This window comes from Phyllobates terribilis, unplaced genomic scaffold (assembly GCF_046119375.1).
Source record: "Phyllobates terribilis strain yellow unplaced genomic scaffold, ASM4611937v1 Scaffold_167__1_contigs__length_4167997, whole genome shotgun sequence".
Classification (NCBI taxonomy): domain Eukaryota; kingdom Metazoa; phylum Chordata; class Amphibia; order Anura; family Dendrobatidae; genus Phyllobates; species Phyllobates terribilis.
Window position 1 is genome coordinate 2,285,620 of NW_027362927.1, and position 20,532 is coordinate 2,306,151.

The 20,532-nt window shown below is 42.7% G+C and overlaps 2 protein-coding genes across 2 annotated transcripts in view; both read right to left on the bottom strand.

Annotated features, from left to right (window-relative positions):
- The window catches only part of LOC141207923 (oocyte zinc finger protein XlCOF7.1-like), a 456,010-nt gene that overhangs the window by 285,518 nt on the left and 149,960 nt on the right, over positions 1-20,532 (bottom strand). The gene's annotated exons all lie outside the window — the stretch shown is intronic.
- The window catches only part of LOC141207902 (uncharacterized), a 999,716-nt gene that overhangs the window by 20,025 nt on the left and 959,159 nt on the right, over positions 1-20,532 (bottom strand). Inside the window, exons 17-19 of the mRNA XM_073664463.1 lie at positions 1,662-1,779; positions 1,483-1,580; positions 1,195-1,285 (exon numbers count right to left, since the gene is read on the bottom strand). Coding sequence (XP_073520564.1) covers positions 1,195-1,285; positions 1,483-1,580; positions 1,662-1,779 — 307 coding nt within the window. The remainder of the gene's footprint in view (positions 1-1,194; positions 1,286-1,482; positions 1,581-1,661; positions 1,780-20,532) is intronic.

Consider the following 20,532-nt stretch of genomic DNA (forward strand, 5'->3'; position numbering starts at 1 on the left):
ATGGCTGGACATTCCCATTTTGTTTGTGCTTGCATATAATTGTTTGTACAGATGAACAAGGCATCTTCAGGTATCTTGAAATTGTACCCAAGGATGAGCCATACTTGTGCAAGTCCACAATTTTCTTCCTGATATCTTGGCTGATTTCTTTACACTTTCCCATGATGCTACACAAAGAAACAGTGTTTTTTATTTGTGCCTTAAAATACATCACAAGTGTGTCTCTAATTAACTCAGATGTTGCCAAAAGCTTCCAAACACATGACATCATCATATGGGCAGTCTGGATTTGTTTAAAGCCATAGTAATCTTAGTGTATTTAAACTTTTGATTTTGCAGTAAATAATAAAAATGCCTTAAAACATTCTCTCTCTCTCTCTCATTATTCTGGCATTTGGCAAATATTAAAAATGATGGCAATCCTAATTGACCTGAAACGGGAAAGCTTTATTCTGATTTCATGTCAGATATTGAGAAAAACATGCATATGTGTCTTTTTATATAGAGTATGTAAACTTCTGGTTTCAACTGTATTTCATGGCACAGGTGTAATGTTTTCTGTATAGTTTATCACAATCCTGTTTGAAGTTAGTTGGTTTTAAAAGAAATTGAAAACTCAGGATAAAGGGAAACTCTGTTGTTATTGTACAGAAATTCACACTTGGCCCTCACTGCACATTTAATGCTGTCGATAATAAAAGTAAAGTTTGGCCAGAAAGACTGGACCTGGTCTTGTAGGGACCATATGAGGACATTCAGCAGCACAGAAGGGAGAGAAGGTAGATTCATCCAATAAGATATCAGGGAACTAGGAAGCCAACAGCATCATTACCCTCCGCTTTCTCTTACAGGCCCATCATAATATTTTACTGTGAGTGATTTTCTCACTTGTCAGCACATTCTACGTACGCTGTCATTTGGCTTTGTGGTTTACAGATCAGGGCAGGTAACGGTCAGCATCTCCTAATCCCAGGGGGTAGGTGGATCGTCGAGGTTGTAAGTTCTATAGAAAAGGGCTTTCATAATTTCTCAAAGTAATTTGAACATTTTCGGACGGAGGAGAATGTTGTGGTCTAGCGGCAAAATGGTGATCACACAATTGTGATACGGCCAGACTACACCACCGATAAAGCAGCCACAGCCGGTGACTGAGAAGAATCTGTGACTTCTCTGCATTTAGTGGTCACTACTCACCTGGGTAGTCATATGTAGGAATCTCCTCTTTACACCGCTCATCACCCCTCACATATGTCTCTGTAGTATTAATATGGGTCAGATCTTCACCCTGAAACAAATATTGTAAAAGTCACAAACAGATGAGAAGTCACATCTATGATCAGCTCTAATCCTGCCATCTCCACCGTTCTCATTACACAAGTATAAAACATATAATACTGGTGGATAAAACAAAATTGAACACAAGACCGTCACAGACATCTACACATCATAGGGGAGATCTCATGACACCTTCTCTCCATCTACCTGATGATCCTGAGGAACATTGGGGTCTTCTTGTTTACAGTCCTGTGGAAGAAGAGGACGGGGACATCTCTCTGGTGTTGTCCTCTTACTGGATAGATCTAGAGGAAACACATACAGGGACTGAATTCATTCTTTACATACAGATAATTATAGGCCGTGTGTCTAGTCCTGTCTATTACCTGGTGATGTGAGGGGCTGGGGAACCTCCATCATGACGTCCTTGTACAGATCTTTGTGTCCCTCTAAATACTCCCACTCCTCCATGGAGAAATAGACAGCGACATCCTGACACCTTATAGGAACCTGACACATACAATGATACCATCACCACTCGATCCCTTCATAGCGTTACTGTATAATGTCCCAGCATTCCCAGCAGTGTCACCTCTCCAGTCAGCAGCTCAATCATCTTGTAGGTGAGTTCTAGTATCTTCTGATCATTGATGTCCTCATGTATCAGGGGGCGAGATGGAGGCCCTGTGATTGGGCTCAGGAGTCTTTCCCATCCCTCAGACTCAGGGACCTGACAGCGCTCACTAGAGGTCTTCTTCACTACTGTGTAATCCTGGTTATGGAGAGACACATTAATAAATCTCACTCCAGACATTTCCAGAGTCCTCACCTCTCCAGTTCTGTCCATCTGTTATTCCCATAGATAAGAATGGTGTAATGTGACGTCATCAGAATCTCTCACCTCTCCAGTAAGTCGGAAGAGGATCTCTAGGGTGAGGCACAATATTCTCTCCGCCATCTTGTCTCTATCCATATCCATCTTTGATGGGTCAATAAGGAAAATTTTCTTAAATTGAAGATCTTCACTGAGAGGATCTGATTTTGTAGGCACTTGAATGAGAAGATGATGAGCTTATTTAGCATCATAAAAACATGTGTAAAAATACAATTGCTAGAGATAATAAGGAGAAATATATGAGGAGATTTATTATTTTACAGTAGTTTTCTGCTTTACATCTAATAATAAAACCTATATATTTTAGGCCACAGACAACAAGCAGTTTCTTCCTTGGAGTCTGCAGCTGAACACGTTTCTCATAGACTCATCTTCCATAACACTAATTCTCGTCTCATTTACTGACACTGGAATCAGCATTAGTAATACTGCAGGAGATATCCATTACATGTGATATGAGAAATAACTACTTCATGATGAGGACGACATCTTCATCTTCTACTACAGGTCTATAAACATATTTGGCTAGAGTGCTTCACTGACTACATCACCACCGGCCGTCTATATGAAGGTTTCCCGTCTTTACCGAACTGTAATCTTCTATCACTTAAGATCTCATGTCTGATTCACATACAGGTTTTGACAGATGGTAAGGTTTTTAATATTAGACAGAGTAGAAATATCCCGCATGGGTTCACCTTGTCATGGTGGGATAGCTTTCATGCTATTTTTGATCAAAAACAGTGTTGCTAAGAACCCTATTTTATTTAAATGCACTTTTGCTTTTTATTTATTCATTTACAGCTGTCACGCACAGAGTAGGAAAGACAAAGTGCGACAAGAAGGGATGAGGGGAAAGGAGCCCAGACACTAGGGAAATTGGGAAGTGGAGAAATCCTAGGCAGATCTGCAATCACCCTGTCTACCCCTATCGTCCCTATATTGGTTCCTCGCAAATCGCTGCGCAGGAACCTATCCCTGTATTTCCTTATCGCTTCACCCTAGATAGGGAAGGGGAATAAGCGCTAGTTAATCCCCACTGATAACTAAAGACAGCAAGTGGAAACAGACACGGGGGAAGTAGCTTAGCTTGAGTCGACTTCAGAGAGATGGCACACACGTCGTCTTAGCATCAGAGAGGAAGTAAAAACTGCACTTGCTCCAAGCCTTCACAAGGGGTCATGTGAATATCACCGCCACCTCCCTCTAGCAACAGCCAGTATTTAAACACCCAGCCTGGGTGTCAATTAGCAGGAGGGAGGTAGCCGCTGGGTCCTAGAATGAGACAGCTAAGATGGTGTCTGTAATGCCAGACGAAGAGATCTTCTGCAACCAACTGCAGGGCGACTGTCTATCACTTCTGACACACCTATGATAACAGCAGGGTTTATGATCAATTTTTCTTCTTGTAGATTTTTTCTGATTTATGGCCATTGTAAACATGCGTTTATGTGCTGCATGGATACCAACTTACACCAAACTCAAATACTATGTTTTTTATGGGCACCATAGTGGCCATGTGGGCTGCCACTATGGATGATACGCCGCTAACTATCCAACTATCGTGGTAAAAATCTCATAGATCCTAGATTCATTAGTGTATGCACCAAAAATGGGGCTAAGTGAGTGTTTATTAAAGGGAATCCACTCCACCGACTACCCCACAGCTGATTAACCCCTTTATCCCCGAGGGTGGTTTGCACGTTAATGACCAGGCCAATTTTTACAATTCTGACCACTGTCACTTTATGAGGTAATAACTCTGGAACACTTCAACGGATTCCCCAGATTCTGAGACTGTTTTTTCATGACATATTGTACTTCACTATAGTGGTAAAATTTATTTGATATCATTTATGTTCATTAGTAAAAAAATCAGAAATTTGGCAAAAATTTTGAAAATTTTGCAATTTTCAAAATTTGAATTTTCGTGCCCTTAAATCAGAGAGATATGTCACACAAAATAGTTAATAAATAACATTTCCCACATGTCTACTTTACATCAGCACAATTTTGGAACCAAATGTTTTTTTTAGTTATAAGGGCTAACCAGCGATTTCTCATTTTTCCAACAAAATTTACAAAATCCATTTTAGGGACCACATCACATTTGAAGTGACTTTGAGGGGCCTTTATGACAGAAAATCCCCAAAAGTGATAACATTTTAAAAACTGCACCCCTCAAGGTGCTCAAAACCACATTCAAGAAGTTTATTAACCCTTCAGGTACTTCACAGGAATTTTTGGAATGTGGAAGAAAAAAATGAACGTTTAACTTTTTGCACAAAAATGTTACTTTAGACCCCAATCTTTTTCTTTTCGCAAGGAAAAAATGGACCTCAATTTTTTTGTGCAATTCCTCCTGAACATGTCGATGCCCCATATGTGGGGGAAAACTACTGTTTGGGCACAAGGCAGGGTTCGGAAGGGAAAGAGTACCATTTGACTGTTTGAATTTAAAATTTGCTTTAGGCTTTGTGCCCACTATGCGTTTTTTAAGCGTTTCCGCAACGGCAATTCCGCAGCAGAAACGCTTAAAAAACGCTTGGTAGAAGGTCTGCCATGTTCCCCAATGATAATCTGCATGTGCTGCAGCACTGCCAATTATTTTGCGGAAGCGCGGCGTTTTCGTCGCCATTGACTTGCATTGGAATGCATGAAATCCGCATCACTGCATCTGCAGATGCGGATTCCATGCATTTCAATGTGCGGATGGTACTCGGGTTTGGAGAAAAGGAGACTCTCCTCCGGACCCGGGTACCATAGTACCTGTAAAAAAAAGAATAAAATAAAAAATAAATATTATACTTACCTTCTGATGGCCCCCGGTGACCTTGTCTCAGCTTGCCGGCAGCTCGCGGTAGACTAAGGACCTGCGGTGACGTCATTTAGTCACGGGTCACGCGACCACTGACGTCGGCAGGTCCTTTAGTCTACCGCGAGCTGCCGGCAAGCCAAGACAAGGAAACCGGGAGCCATCAGAAGGTAAGTATAATATTTATTTTTTTACCATTCTTTCAGTCACAATATATAAATCCATGCCGGTTGCATGGATTTATATAGTGTGACGAAATTGTCATGTACTTTCCAAGTGATGCTAAAATCGCTTGGAAAGCGCTTGACAACCCCCATGCGGAAATGCATGTGAAGAACGCTTCACATCCGCTTGTCCCTGGCAGGAAAAACGCATGTACAATCCGCATGCGTTTTTTCTGCCAGGGAGATGCAGAAATGCTCAGGAAAAAATCCGGAGTATTTCTGCATCGTGGGCACATAGCCTAAATGCGTTTGGGGATCCTCTGATGTGCCTAAACAGAGGAAACCCCCACACAAGTGAACCATTTTGGAAACTAGACCCCTCAGGGAACTTAGCAAAGAAAACACCCAAAGAAAATATTGAACTTATTACATGTACACATATATGGGTAGTACACTGCTCAAAAAACAAAGGGAACACTTAAACAACAGAATACAACTCCAAGTGAATCAAACTTCTGTGAAATCAAACTGTCCACTTAGGAAGCAACACTGATTGACAATCAATTTTACATGCTGTTGTGCAAATGGAATAGACAATAGATGGAAATTATTGGCAATTATCAAGACACCCTCAATAAAGGTGGGGAACTGTGGCAAAAGGTTTGCTGTGTCTGTCAGCGTAGTGTCCAAAGGCTGGAGGCTCTACCAGGAGACAGGCCAGTACATCAGGAGACGAGGAGGGGGCTGTAGGAGGGCAACAACCCAGCAGCAGGACCACTACCTCCGCCTTTGTGCAAGGAGGAACAGGAGGAGCACTGACAGAGCCCTACAAAATGACCTCCAGCAGGCCACAAATGTGCATGTGTCTGCACAAACGGTTAGAAACCGACTCCATGAGGGTGGTATGAGGGCCCGACGTCCACAGATGGGGGTTGTGCTCACAGTCCAACACCATGTAGGACGCTTGACATTTGCCACAGAACAACAGGATTGGCAAAGTCACCACTGGCGCCCTGTGCTCTTCACAGATGAAAGCAGGTTCACACTGAGCACATGTGACAGACGTGAAAGAGTCTGGAGACGCTGCCTGCAACATCCTTCAGCATGACCGGCTTGGCAGTGGGTCAGTAAAGGTGTGGGGTGGCATTTCTTTGGAGGGCCGCACAGCCCTCCATGTGCTCGCCAGAGGTAGTCTGACTGCCATTAGGTACCGAGATGAGATCCTCAGACCCCTTGTGAGACCATATGTTGGTGCGGTTGGCCCTGGGTTCCTCCTAATGCAGGACAATGCCAGACCTCATGTGGCTGGAGTGTATCAGCAGTTCCTGCAAGATGAAGGCATTGAAGGTATGGACTGGCTCTCCCGTTCCCCAGACCTGAATCCGATTGAGCACATCTGGGACATCATGTCTCGCTCCATATGTGTACTTTTATTGTTTTTGTTAGTTTTTTTCATAATATATCATAATATATATTTATTTATGGGTACAATATATTTTTATTTTTTTATTATTATTATTTTGTTTTTTTTGTTTATGAATTGTCATAGGATATAAAGAATGGAGTCTTTCTACAATAATGTACTGCGCCTGTGCTACTTCTCATGCGCTAGAGATCCAATAATGTCCATCCTCTAGTGTGCATGTTCAGATAAACTAATTGCCACCGCCCCACTGGTACCCGTGACTGCGCATTCCCATAGTTATGCATTCCACACTGGAACATGGTCTGCGATTGCGCATGCTCGAATGTCTGCGCTCCACGCCGGAGCGCATATGGTATTGGAGTGCATTCCATCATCAGAAAAATCCTCTCTCTGAGATCATCATCATGGGAGACTAAAAACAAGTAATGCACATCCTCCCATCATGCAATAGGCATGTAGATCTACTTTATCACTACATAAAATATGGGATGATGGCCCACAGTATATTCCTAAATGGCCAAATTTGACCCCTATTGCATAATTAGAGATACACAAGGATCACCACACTTCTTAGTACTAGATAGCATATTTGCTCATTGAGTCCCTAGGGGCTCGTGAATCCAGTCTGGAAATCTATTGTGATCACCTCCTCTCACATTAGGTTTAAATTCCTCAATGATACAAAAGGAGAGGTCTCCGGTTTCACTTCAATGTACACTGTTCATGTGCCTCGCTAATGGGGTGTCCCGACCATGGTGTATATCGCCCAAATGCCCCCCCCACCTTCATCCTAGACTGCCTCTTGGTCGTGCATACATAATCTAGGGGACAGGTGCATGTGCCATATATACAAGTCCCGAGGTGTTACAGTTGGAATAATCCCTCTGGAAAAAGGTTTTACCTACAGAGGAACTCGAGGAAGATTTACATGGTTTCATCCAATTATGTGTACAACATTCTCCACATCTAAAGAAACCACAGATTCTTCTATCTAGCCATGTCCCCTTGAGTGCAGGTTTTTATAGAAACTATGCACTAAACGGTCCCTAATTGACCGACCCTTTCTGAAAGTTATTGTTGGCGTAGATCACAAAGCACCCTCAGGTCCGGGTCAGCCACAAGTACATCCTAGTGTTTTCTGAGGATATTAAAGATAAGGTCACTCTGAGTGTCGTCAGTTCCTATTACTTGTGTTATCCCATCTTTTTCTTGGTCTCTTGGTTAGGTATGGAGGAGTGTCTGTCTCTCCCATTTTTCTGCAAACAATCATGCGGAATCCAAAATGTACTGTGGTACCTTTTTCCCTGAATCTGGTGTTCATGCCTATTGCCTATATATTAAAATCTGTGACATTAGAACAGTTCTTTCTCGACCTTAAAAATTGGCCCTTGGGTATTCCTTTGTTTAGGGGGATGGGATGGTGGCTATTCCACTTCAATAGTTTATTAGTGCTTGTAGGTTTATGGCAGATGAGTGTTCCTAGGGTCCCATCCAGTTCTTTCTTGCCCATCCAGTTCTTTCTTGATTAGTACATCCAGGAAAGGCAACTGGTTATAACCAAACTCCGATGAAAGTCGAAGGCCATCGCTACTGATATAGAGTTCTCTGACAAATTCAAGAAATTGTTCACTCGTCTCTGACCAGATGATAACAATGTTGTCAATATATCTATACCATACCCCAATATATGGATGCCACCACTTATGATCATCCCTGAATATTGTGGATTCCTCCCACCAGCCCAGGAATAGGTTAGAATATGAGGGGGCACAGGGGTTCCCCATCGCAGTACCCCTGAGCTGGTGGAAGAAGTTCCTGTCAAAAGAAAGTAGTTATGAGTAAGAGTGAATTTTAGAAGATCCTCCATGAAGTCATTATTAGTGTTGAGCCACCCCCGTAGTGTTCGGGTTCGGTTCGTCGAACACCGGGATGTTCGAGGAACTGTTCGTCGAACTGTTCGTCGAACACCTTAGAACACCGTCGAACACCGTTAAAACCAATGGCAGGCAAACAAAAACACATAGAAACACATAGAAAACACCTGCAAAGGTGTCCAAAAGCTGACAAACTGCTCAGAAGACACTCTCTTTAAAAAAGCCGGCCGGCAAATTCAGCAGCGGCATACACCGGTACCCGACAATTTAGACAAGAAGGAATAGAGCATCACACATAGATTAGATAGATAGAAACATGTCAGTCACATATATAATAAGTACAGTGATAGTGTTGCTTACTGTACTTGTCATTTAGTGTAAAGGATTTATTTAAAAAAATAATAGTGTTTTCATGCACTGTCTCTTTAAAAAAGCCGGCCGGCAATTCAGCAGCGGTACCCGACAATTTAGAACAGAAAGATAGAGCATCACACATAGATTAGATAGATAGAAACATGTCAGTCACATATATATGAAGTACAGTGATAGTGTTGATTACTGTACTTGTCATTTAGTATTAAAATAAAGGATTTATTATTCAAAAAATTGGCGTGGGGTTCCCCTTAATTTTAGGCTCTAGCGGAGGTTAAGCAGACGGCTGGGGCAGATGTTTGAAGCCTGGGAAGGGGGTAATACCCACGGAGTTTCCCAGGCTACTAATATCAGCCCCCAGCTGAATACATAGCCTTTACTAGCTATTAAAATGGGGGACCCCCCAAAAAAAATGATGTGGGGTCCCCCCTAATTTAATAGCTAGCAAAGGCTAGGCAGACAGCTGGGGGCTGATATTAATAGCCCAGGAAGGGAGCCATGAATATTGGCCCCCTCCCAGGCTAGAAACACCAGCCGTCAGCCGCCCCAGAAATGGCGCATTCATAGGATGCGCCAATTCTGGCACTTAGCCTCGCTCTTCCACGCTGCCCTGGTGCGGTGGCAGGGGGTAATAGGGTTGGGGTTGATGTCAGCTTATAATGCCAGCTGACATCAAGCCCAGGTTAGTAATGGAGAGGCGTCTATAAGACTAGAAATTCATGGCGGTCATGTCTAATACTGGCGTGACCCCATGAATTTTGGGCTTGGGGCCAGCTGATAATACCAAGCTGGCCCTAACCCCTTTATTACCCAGTGAGCCACCGCACCAGGGCCCTGGATGAGTTGGGTACAGCGCCAGAAGATGGCGCTTCTATGAACGCGCCATTTTCCGGGGTGGCTGCGGACTGCAATTTGTAGCGGGGGGGGCCCAGAAAGCTTGGGCCTCCCTGCGCTGCAGATTCCAGCCCCCAGCTGCCTAGTTGTACCTGGCTGGACACAAAAATAGGGCGAAGCCCCACTTCAATTTTTTTAAATTATTTCAGGAAATTCATGAAATAATTTAAAAAAAATTGACGTGGGGCTTCGCACTATATTTGTGTCCAGCCAGGTACAGCAGGCAGGAACGGGCTGCCCCCAACCACCAGCTGCCTATTTGTACCTGGCCGGACACAACAATATAGGGAAGCCCTTTTTTTCTTAATTATTTCATGAAATAATTTAAAGAAAATTGACGTGGGGCTTCGCCCTGTTTTTGTGTCCAGCCAGGTACAACTAGGCAGCTGGGGGCTGGAATCCGCAGCGCAGGGAGGCCCAAGCTTTCTGGGCCACCCCCGCTGCAAATTGCAGTCCGCAGCCACCCCGGAAAATGGCGCGTTCATAGAAGCGCCATCTTCTGGCGCTGTACCCAACTCATCCAGGGCCCTGATGCGGTGGCTCACTGGGTAATAAAGGGGTTAGGGCCAGCTTGGCATTATCAGCTGGCCCTAAGCCCGAAATTCATGGGGTCACGCCAATATTAGACATGACCACCATGAATTTCTAGTAAAGTATTTAAAAAAAACACAACACCCAGAAAAAAGTCCTTTAATTGAAATAAACACACAATTCTTTATTGTTCTAAATTAAACCATACTTACCATCACGCCCATTCCAGCTGAAGCCAACGATCTCCTGAAATAAAAGAAAAATAATAAAGCAACATCATCCTTACCTTTCCATGGTTCCCATGACAGCTTCAGCTCTGCTACATCGAGATGACAGGCTGGACCGCTGCAGAACGCTGCCATCCAGCCTGTCATCCCGCAGACACTGAGAAGCGCAGGGTTGCTTGCGCTCCACAGTGTCTCTCTGTGAGGGCATCCAGATGAGCCGAGTTAATGTCCAATGAACTCAGCTCACCTCATGCACGTCACTGACAGCGTGGGAAAATTCTCCTGCACTCAGCGCTTCAGCGTGGGAGAATTCTCACACTGAAGCGCTGAGTGCAGGAGAATTCTCCCACGCTGTCAGTGACGTGCAGGAGGTGAGCTGAGTTCATTGGACATGAGCTCACCTTATGCACGTCACTGACAGCGTGGGAAAATTCTCCTGCACTCAGCGCTTCAGCGGGAGAATTCTCACGCTGAAGCGCTGAGTGCAGGAGAATTCTCCCACGCTGTCAGTGACGTGCAGGAGGTGAGCTGAGTTCATTGGACATGAGCTCACCTTATGCACGTCACTGACAGCGTGGGAGAATTCTCCTGCACTCACCGCTTCAGCTTGAGAATTTTCCCACGCTGTCAGTGACGTGCATGAGGTGAGCCGAGTTCATTGGACATGAACTCGGCTCATCTGGATGTCGTCACAGAGAGACGCTGAGCAGCGCAAGCAAGCCTGCGCTTCTCAGTGTCTGCGGGATGAGAGGCTGGATGGCAGCGTTCTGCTGCGGTCCAGCCTGTCATCTCGATGTAGCAGAGCTGAAGCTGTCGTGGGAACCATGGAAAGGTAAGGATGAGGTTGCTTTATTATTTTTCTTTTATTGCAGGAGATCGTTGGCTTCAGCTGGAATGGGCGTGACGGTAAGTATGGTTTAATTTAGAACAATAAAGGATTGTGTCTTTATTTCAATTAAAGGACTTTATTCTGGGTGTTTGTGCTTTTTTTAACTTTGACTATGGGGTTAGTAATGGGGGTGTCTTATAGACGCCTCTCCATTACTAACCTGGGCTTGATGTCAGCTGGCATTATAAGCTGACATCAACCCCAACCCTATTACCCCCTGCCACCGCACCAGGGCAGCGTGGAAGAGCGAGGCTAAGTGCCAGAATTGGCGCATCCTATGAATGCGCCATTTCTGGGGCGGCTGACGGCTGGTTTTCTAGCCTGGGAGGGGGCCAATATTCATGGCTCCCTTCCTGGGCTATTAATATCAGCCCCCAGCTGTCTGCCTAGCCTTTGCTAGCTATTAAATTAGGGGGGACCCCACGTCATTTTTTTGGGGGGGTCCCCCATTTCAATAGCTAGTAAAGGCTATGTATTCAGCTGGGGGCTGATATTAGTAGCCTGGGAAGCTCCGTGGGTATTACCCCCTTCCCAGGCTTCAAACATCTGCCCCAGCTGTCTGCTTAACCTCCGCTAGAGCCTAAAATTAAGGGGAACCCCACGCCAATTTTTTTAATAATAAATCCTTTATTTTAATACTAAATGACAAGTACAGTAACCAACACTGTCACAGTACTTCATATATATGTGACTGACATATTTCTATCTATCTAATCTATGTGTGAAGCTCTATTCTGTCTGTTATAAATTGTCGGGTACAGATGCTGAATTGCCGGCCGGCTTTTTTAAAGAGACGGTGCATGAAAACACTATTATTTTTTTTGATAAATCCTTTACGCTAAATGACAAGTACAGTAAGCAGCACTGTCACTGTACTTCGTATATATGTGGCTGACATGTTTATATCTATCTAATCTATGTGTGAAGCTCTATTCTTTCGGTTCTAAATTGTCGGGTACAGGTGTATGCCGCTGCTGAATTGCCGGCTTTTCATGTTTCACTGTTGGCACTGTTCCCATCGATTTGGGCAATCACTGTAATGCCACAACCACCATGGCTGTGGCATTACAGTGAGTGGCAGACAATCCCTGCATGATTGGTGCTCTAAATAGCGCCAGACATGCAGGACACGCTTTTGGTGCACGAACAGTTATCGAACATAACCTCGAACAGCCGAATTTTTTGCAAATCGTTCGGGTTCGTCGAACAACTCGAACACCGCCCAAAACAGCTCGAATTTGAGATTGGCGAACAGTTCTAGTCGAACACCGCTCATCTCTAATAATGACTATTGTTACGTTGGGAGGAAAAAGGGAGAAGCTTAGAAGCCTAAGAACACCATCCCAACTGTGAAACATAGGGGGGCAGCATCATGTTGTGGGGTTGTTTTGCTGCAGGAGGGACTGGTGCATTTCACAAAATAGATGGCTTTATTAACAAAGAAGATTATGTGGCAATACTGAAGCAACATCTCAAAACATCAGCCAAGAAGTTAAAGCTTGGGTGGAAATGGGTCTTCCAAATAGACAATGACCCGAAGCATACTGCCAAAATGGTAACAAAGTGGCTTAAGGATAACAAAGTCGATGTTTTGGAGTGGTCATCAATCCTATTGAAAATTTATGGGCAAAGCTGAAAAGGCAGGTGCGAGCAAGGCGACATACAAACCTGGATCAGTTACATCAGTTTTGTCCGGAGGAATGGGCCCAAATTCCAACCAACTATTGTGAGAAGCTTGTGGAAGGATATCCCAAACCTTTGACCCAAGTCATTCAGTTTAAGGTCTGTGGTACCAAATACTAATGAAATGTATGTAAACTTTTGACTTTGCAGTAAGTTATAAAAATGCCTTAAACATTCTCTCTCTCTCATTATTCTGGCATTTGGCAAATATAAAAAATAATCCTAACTGACCTAAAACGGGAAAGGTTTATTCTGATTTCATGTCAGATATTGAGAAAAACATGCAGATGTGTCTTTTTATATATAGTGTATGTAAACTTCTGATTTCAACTGTATATATTGTATCATGTGCCCCCAAAAATCTGCACTTTTATTCCTCATTGGTTTTGAGTTAGTTACTCAAATCTATACCCCTGATGTCAATACAATGCAGTTTTTTATTCTAAGGCCCCGGTCCCACTATCAGTATTCAGGCAGTATTTTTTATCAGGAATGGGGGATAAATGCAGAATTGGTGCACTTGTTTCTATTATACCTTTTCTCTGATTGTTCCTCACCTGGTTTTGGCTCCCACTCCTGAGAAAAAATACTGACCGAATACTGACCAAATACTGATAGTGTGACCGTGGCCTAAGATCGCTAGTGTTGCTTTATTATTTAACTTTCATTGCAGGGACATTGGCTTCAGCTGGAATGGGCATTATGGTAAGTAGGGTTTAATTTAGAACAATAAAAGGTCTCTGTGTTTATTTCAAATAAAATATTTTATTCATGGTGTTGTTGTAGTTATTTCACATTTCACTTTCACTATGGGGTTAGTAATGGGGGCGTCTTATAGACGCCTCTCCATTGCTAACCTGGGCTTGATGTCAGCTGGCCTTATAAGCTGACATCAACCCCAACCCTATTACCCCACTGCCACCGCTACAGGGCAGTGGGCAGAGCGGAGGCTTAGTGCCAGAATTGGTGCATCCTATGGATGTGCCACTTCTGGGGCGGCTGAGGGCTGCTGTTTCTAGCCTCGGAGGGGGCCATTATTTATGGCCCTTTTCTAGGCTATTAATATCAGTCCCCAACTGTCTACATAGCCTTTGCTAGCTGTTAAAAGAGGAGGACCGAACGTCATTATTTGGGGGGTGCCCCATTTTAATAGCCTGTAAAGGCTAAGTATTCAGCTGGGGGGCTGATATTAGTAGCCTGGGAAGCTCTGTGGGTATTACCCCCTTCCCAGGCTTCAAACATCTGCCCCAGCTGTCTGCTTAACCTCTGCTAGACTATAAAATTACGGGGGACCCCACACCAATTTTTAAGAAATCATTTAATTTAACAATAAATGATAACTACAGTAACCAACAGTCACTGTACTAATTATATACATGACTGACACCTTTCTATCTATTCTATGTGTATAGCTTTTCTTTCTATTCTAAATTGTTGGGCACCGATGTATTGTAACTGTATGCGGCTGATGAATTGCCGGCTTTTAAAGAGACGGGTGAGTGAAAATCGGACGCCACTCGCATGGTCCAAGTGATGTGCGTGCGATTTTTTTCACCTACCCGTTGACTTGCACTGGCGAGTCTCGTCCGAGATACGTGGCAAATCGCAGCATGCTGTGAATTTTTTCTCAGCCCGATTTCAGCTGAGAAAAAAAAAAAATCGCAAATGAGATGTCACTCATTCATTAACATTGGTCCGAGTGAAATTCAGTTTTTTATTGCTCTTCCTCAACTAAAGCAGAGAGGGAAAGCGCGTGGTGGATGCTGGGCTGTGATGTGTGATGAAACCCCGACCACAGCCCATCAATCAAGGGGGAGTGCGTCACTTGCTCGCGTCCGACTGCAGCCGGAACTTGACGTGACATCAGTGGATGTCAGAGTCGGCTGCAGCCGGGGTCACGTGATGCCTGGTGAGCGGCCAGCAATAGCGCCGCTCACAGGCAATAAAGAACAAGCAAGGTATTTACAAAAATACTTGTTGGCACAATTTAAATCCATGGGGGCATTGTTAATAGTAGTGGACAACCTCTTTAAGGCCTGGAGGGAGGTCGAAATGTATCTTTTGGTAGATAATGACTGGGCGAAAAGAGTTGCTAACCGCAGACTTAGGAAGGCTCCTGTCTTTAGGGTGGGGGATTTTGTGTGGTTGTCCTAAAAAAATCTGTGCTTAAAGATCACATCTAGAAAGTTTGCACCTAAATTTGTAGGTCCTTATAAAATTATTAAAATTTTAAATCCTGTTACAGTTTAGTTGCAACTTCCTATTGCCTGGAAAATCAATAATCATTTCCATTCTTCTCTTTTAAAAAAATTTGAGGGGACCTCAAGACATAATTGAGGTGGATTTGGAAGGATATCGGGAGGATGAGGTAAGGCGAATTCTTGGTTCCAGGTGGGTCAGGTACCGTCTGCATTATCTCTTCAAGTGGAAAGATTATGGTCCTTAAGATAATTCCTAATATAGTTTAGGGTGTTATGGATAAATATATGTATGATTATGGAAGTTATATGAAAATAGTATGTATTAAGAATTGTAGACAATACAAAATTCCCTCCTCCTGCCCGAACCACATTGTACCAATAACCTCATATTGATCAAAGATCCACATACTACGTGGAACATAGTATGACAGAATTACTGACTGGGTGGATCAGGGAAATGCTGTAGATATAGTATATCTTGACTTCAGCAAAGCATTTGACAAAGTATCTCACACCATCCTTATTGAAAAAATGACCAAGTATGGAATGGACAAGGCAACTGTTAGGTGGGTTCATAACTGGCTTAGTGATCGGACTCAAAGGGTGGTTGTAAATGGCTTCACATCCAGCTGGATGAATGTCTCAAGTGGGGTACCACAGGGCTCCGTCCTGGGACCTGTATTGTTCAACATCTTTATCAATGATTTAGATGAAGGAATTGAGGGTAAACTGATTAAATTTGCTGATGACACAAAGCTAGGAGGGATAGCTAATACTAGAGAAGAGAGAGAGGATTCAAAAAGACCTAAATAAACTGGAGCAGTGGGCAGCAACCAACAGAATGGTTTTTAACAGGGAAAAATGCAAAGTACTACATCTGGGCAATAAAAATGAAAAAAGCATATACAAAATGGGAGGAATAGAGCTAAGCAACAGTACATGTGAAAAAGACTTAGGTATACTAATAGATCATAGACTGAACATGAGTCAACAGTGTGATGCAGCAGCAAAAAAGGCAAATACAATTCTGGGATGTATTAACAGAAGCATACAGTCTAGATCACATGAAGTCATTATTGCACTTTACTCCTCTTTGGTCAGACCTCATTTGGAATACTGTGTCCAGTTTTGGGCACCACATTTTAAAAAAGACATCGACAAACTGGAGCAAGTTCAGAGAAGAGCGACCGGAATGGTGATCGGTCTGCAAACCATGTCCTATGAGGAACGGTTACAGGATTTGGGAATGTTTAGCTTGCAAAAAAGAAGACTGAGAGGAGACTTAATAGCTCTCTACAAATACCTCAAGGGCTGTCACATTGTAGAAGGATCATCTTTATTCTCATTTGCACAAGGAAAGACTAGAAGCAATGGGATGAAACTGAATGGGAGGAGACACAAATTAGATATTAGAAAAAACTTTTTGACAGGGTGATCAATGAGTGGAATAGGCTGCCACGAGAGGTGGTGAGTTCCCCTTCAATGGACGTCTTCAAACAGAGGCTGGACAGATGTCTGTCTGAGATGATTTAGTGAATCCTGCTTTGAGCAGGGGATTGGACCATATGACCCAGGAGGTCCCTTCCAACTCTACCATTCTATGAATCTATAACATGGAATTATGGAAATTCCCTAATGATTATTGACTAACATATTAATCTGATAATAAGAGCTTGCTAATGATCTCTATTACTTTTAGGGAAATTACAGAATAATAAAAGATAAGTGATTATACTGATTGGCCTTTGAACCTTACGTGCAAGACGGACTTAACTGAGAGTCAGCTTGACTTAATTGTTTACATATTAAAATAATGACTCATTAGCGACAGATGTCAGCCATAATTCTGAGATAAGGCAATGAGGTAATGTGTGGAAAGGTTCCTGATTTTTCCTACAAAAAGCCTATTTGAGACACTACTCAGTGTTAATTTGTGATTTCTCTGACCGTATAGATCCTATATACAATTTGGTGGCAGACAACTAAGACGAGAACACACACATTTTGTGTGCCCCTAACAGGGGGATCTTCATGCGATCAGATAGACAGATTATTGGGTGCGGCTGGGGAAAACCCAGCAGTCATGGTACACGTTGGTACCAATGACAAAGTTAGAGAGAGGTGAAAGGTCTTTAAAAATGATTACAGGGAATTAGGAGAGAAGCTGAAGTACAGGTGGTGTCTTCAGAAATACTGCTGATTCCACTACGTCACTAGAAAGTCAGCAGTAACTTAAGGAGATAATTGTCAGGAAGAAAGGGTTTAGGTTCATGGAGAACTGCGCTGACTTCTCTGTCGGCTACAGGCTTTACGATAGGGACAGGCTGCACCTCAATGGGGAGAATGCAGATGTGCTGGGGGAAAAAATGGTCAGATGGATGGAGGAGCTTTCAAACTAGGATCTGGGGAGAGGGAGGGTAGAGTAGACAGAGAGAGTGAGACATTCAAGGAAAGTAAGGAGCCGAGTAGCCGTAATAAATGTGCTAATAGTATTAAATGTCTGCAGGCAAATGCACGAAGTCTTGAAAACAAAATGAATGAATCAGAGACTCTTAAGTCAGCCACAGATTATGATGTGGTGGGCATTACAGAAACCTGGATGGATGAAAGCCATGACTGGGTGACAAACACAGAGGGTTACACTACATTGAAACGGATAGGAAAGAAAAATAGGTAAAGGGGTGGGAATTTTCGTAAAAAACAATTTAAGACCTCAAGCTCAATGACGACATGGGGGCAGGTTCGACAATGTACTGCACACATGTCCAACTTTTGATTATATTTGACCCACGACACCAGAACCACCACACTTATGTGAGGCCATTATTCTGCATGGAGGACTTTGTGGGGCCCATTATACTGGATGGAAAGCTATGTGGGGCCCATTATACTGGATGGAAAGCTATGTGGGGCCCATTATACTGGATGGAAAGTTATGCGGGGCCAATCATACTGTATGGAGGACTATGTGGGGCCCATTATACTGTATGGAGGACTATGTGGGGCCCATTATACTGTATACTGGTTGGTCCATGACTTTGTCCAGGTTTTTCATTTTGGCCCTTTGCATGTTTTGAGCTTTACATCCCTGATGTACAATCTGTATGGGTAATGTACATGGAAATGGCAATAATGGAAAGCTGCTAATTGGACTTTGCTACAAGCCTCCTAATATAGCTGAACATGAAGAGGATGATATGCTGCAACAAATTAAAAAGGCAACAAAAACAAGTCATGGTCAAAAGTGTTGGCTCCCTTGAAATTGTTCCAGAAAATTAAGTAATTCTCCCAGAAAATTATTGCCATTACACGTTTTGTTATACACGTTTATTTCCTTTGCATGCATTGGAACAACACAAGAAAACAGAGAAAAAAAGGCAAATTGAACATAATTTCACACAAAATAGGTCGGACAAAATAGTTGACACCATGCCAAAATTGTGAGTAAACAACTTTGTTTCAAGCAAGTGAAGCTTGTTCAAATGCAATTGTGGCAAGTAACAGGTGTGGGCAATATGAAAATCACAACTAAAACCAGATAAAGGGAGAAGTTGATTCAATCTTTGCATGAGTCTGAGGACTTGAAAACCAAAATTGTTGAAAAATATCAATAATTTCAAGGCTATAAGTCCATCTTTAGAGATCCGGATGTTCTTCTGTCCAAGGTGCGCAACATAATCAATAAATTTACAACACATACAGTCAAATATGGTGGAACTTCAAAAATGTTTTGGGGTTGTTTTGCTGCCTCTGGTCAGGTACCTTAACTGTGTGCAAGGCATCATGAAATCTGAAGATTAGCAAAGGATTTTGGAGCACAATAGAGTGTCTAGTGTCAGAAAGCTGGGTTTGCTTGCTAGGTCATGGATCTTCCAGCATGACAATGACCCCAAACATATTTCAAGAAGCACCCAGAAAATGGATGGAAACAAAGTCCTGGACAGTTCTGACCAGCAATGAATCCGGACCTAAATCCCATTGAACACCTGTGGAGAGATCTTAAAATTGCTGTTTGGAGAAAAATATAAAAATCTGAAAGTCCTCAGTGGTTGATACAATCTTTTCAGTTAGCCATTAGTCAGCAAGCTTTCGAGACTACTCAGGTCTCTTTATCAGACATAGTATAACACAAAACAAAAAAACAAGCAATGTGAACATTGCTTGTTTTTTTGTCTTGTTTGCATTCTGTGCAAATTAGGGGTGTGGCATCCGCCTTGTTGCGCTGGTCAGTATATATGTAGCTTACCACGGGCTTAGGTGGTCTGATATTGGGACCCGGTTCTATTTGTCTACCCTTTAATATGCATCACTTCAACTTTGATATACAGTAAGGTTTTTAATATAGACAGTGTAGGACCGTCCCAATTAGGGTCATCTTGTCGCTGGTGGGACGGCTTGTATACTTTTTTTGATCAAAAATAGTTCACTAAGTACACTATATTTCATATGCAACTTTGCATTACATTTATGTATAATGATGGTAGGGTATGTGATATATTTTTTGTCTTTTGTAGGTTTTGTATAGTATAACACAAAATCTGAATAGTCACATATTAATACACAACAGGGCACAGGAATAATGCAATAGATAAGACAAGTGACGTGAAGCAGAACTATCATCATGGGAGAGGGAGAAGCAGTTGTGGCCGTAAAAAGGTTTGGCCACAAGTAGATCTATTCTTTATTTTTTTATTGTGTGGTGATGAGAATTCATCCTTGTTCTAAGTTTTTGCCCTGTCTCCCCTACATACATGTCCCAGTTGGACATTTGGTACATATAATTAAGTACACTACATTAGTTGTGATTCAGCTGAAAGTACCTGGGATCTTGTGGTCCTGATGTGAGTTGGGAAACTTTATCTTGTCCGTGGTCATTATAAATGGACGGGTTTTACATTTACAGTTGGTGAGAATGAATTTTATAAGTTTCACCACAAAGATGAAACTATCCTCCCGGTCATGTAGATTGGGAGGAAGAAGGCGCTATGGTGGCTGCGAATTTGTAGACAGGGAACCGATGCCTGTCCGTATGGATGTATGTATTGTAGATTTAGAGTTTTTTTAAAATTGCGCCAGCGATAGTGGAATGGATTAGGGAGATGGGGTAATTAGTTAAAATTCCTTTATTGGGTTACAATTATTAAAATTGGAATAGAATAGGATATAAGATAGTCCGTAAGAAGTACACTAGGTCCGGGTGTGTACAGTAAATTTTCAATAAATAAAATAAAATAAAATAGAGTTCATAGATTTCAATACATGAATATCAGTTGAATAGGCCAGTAG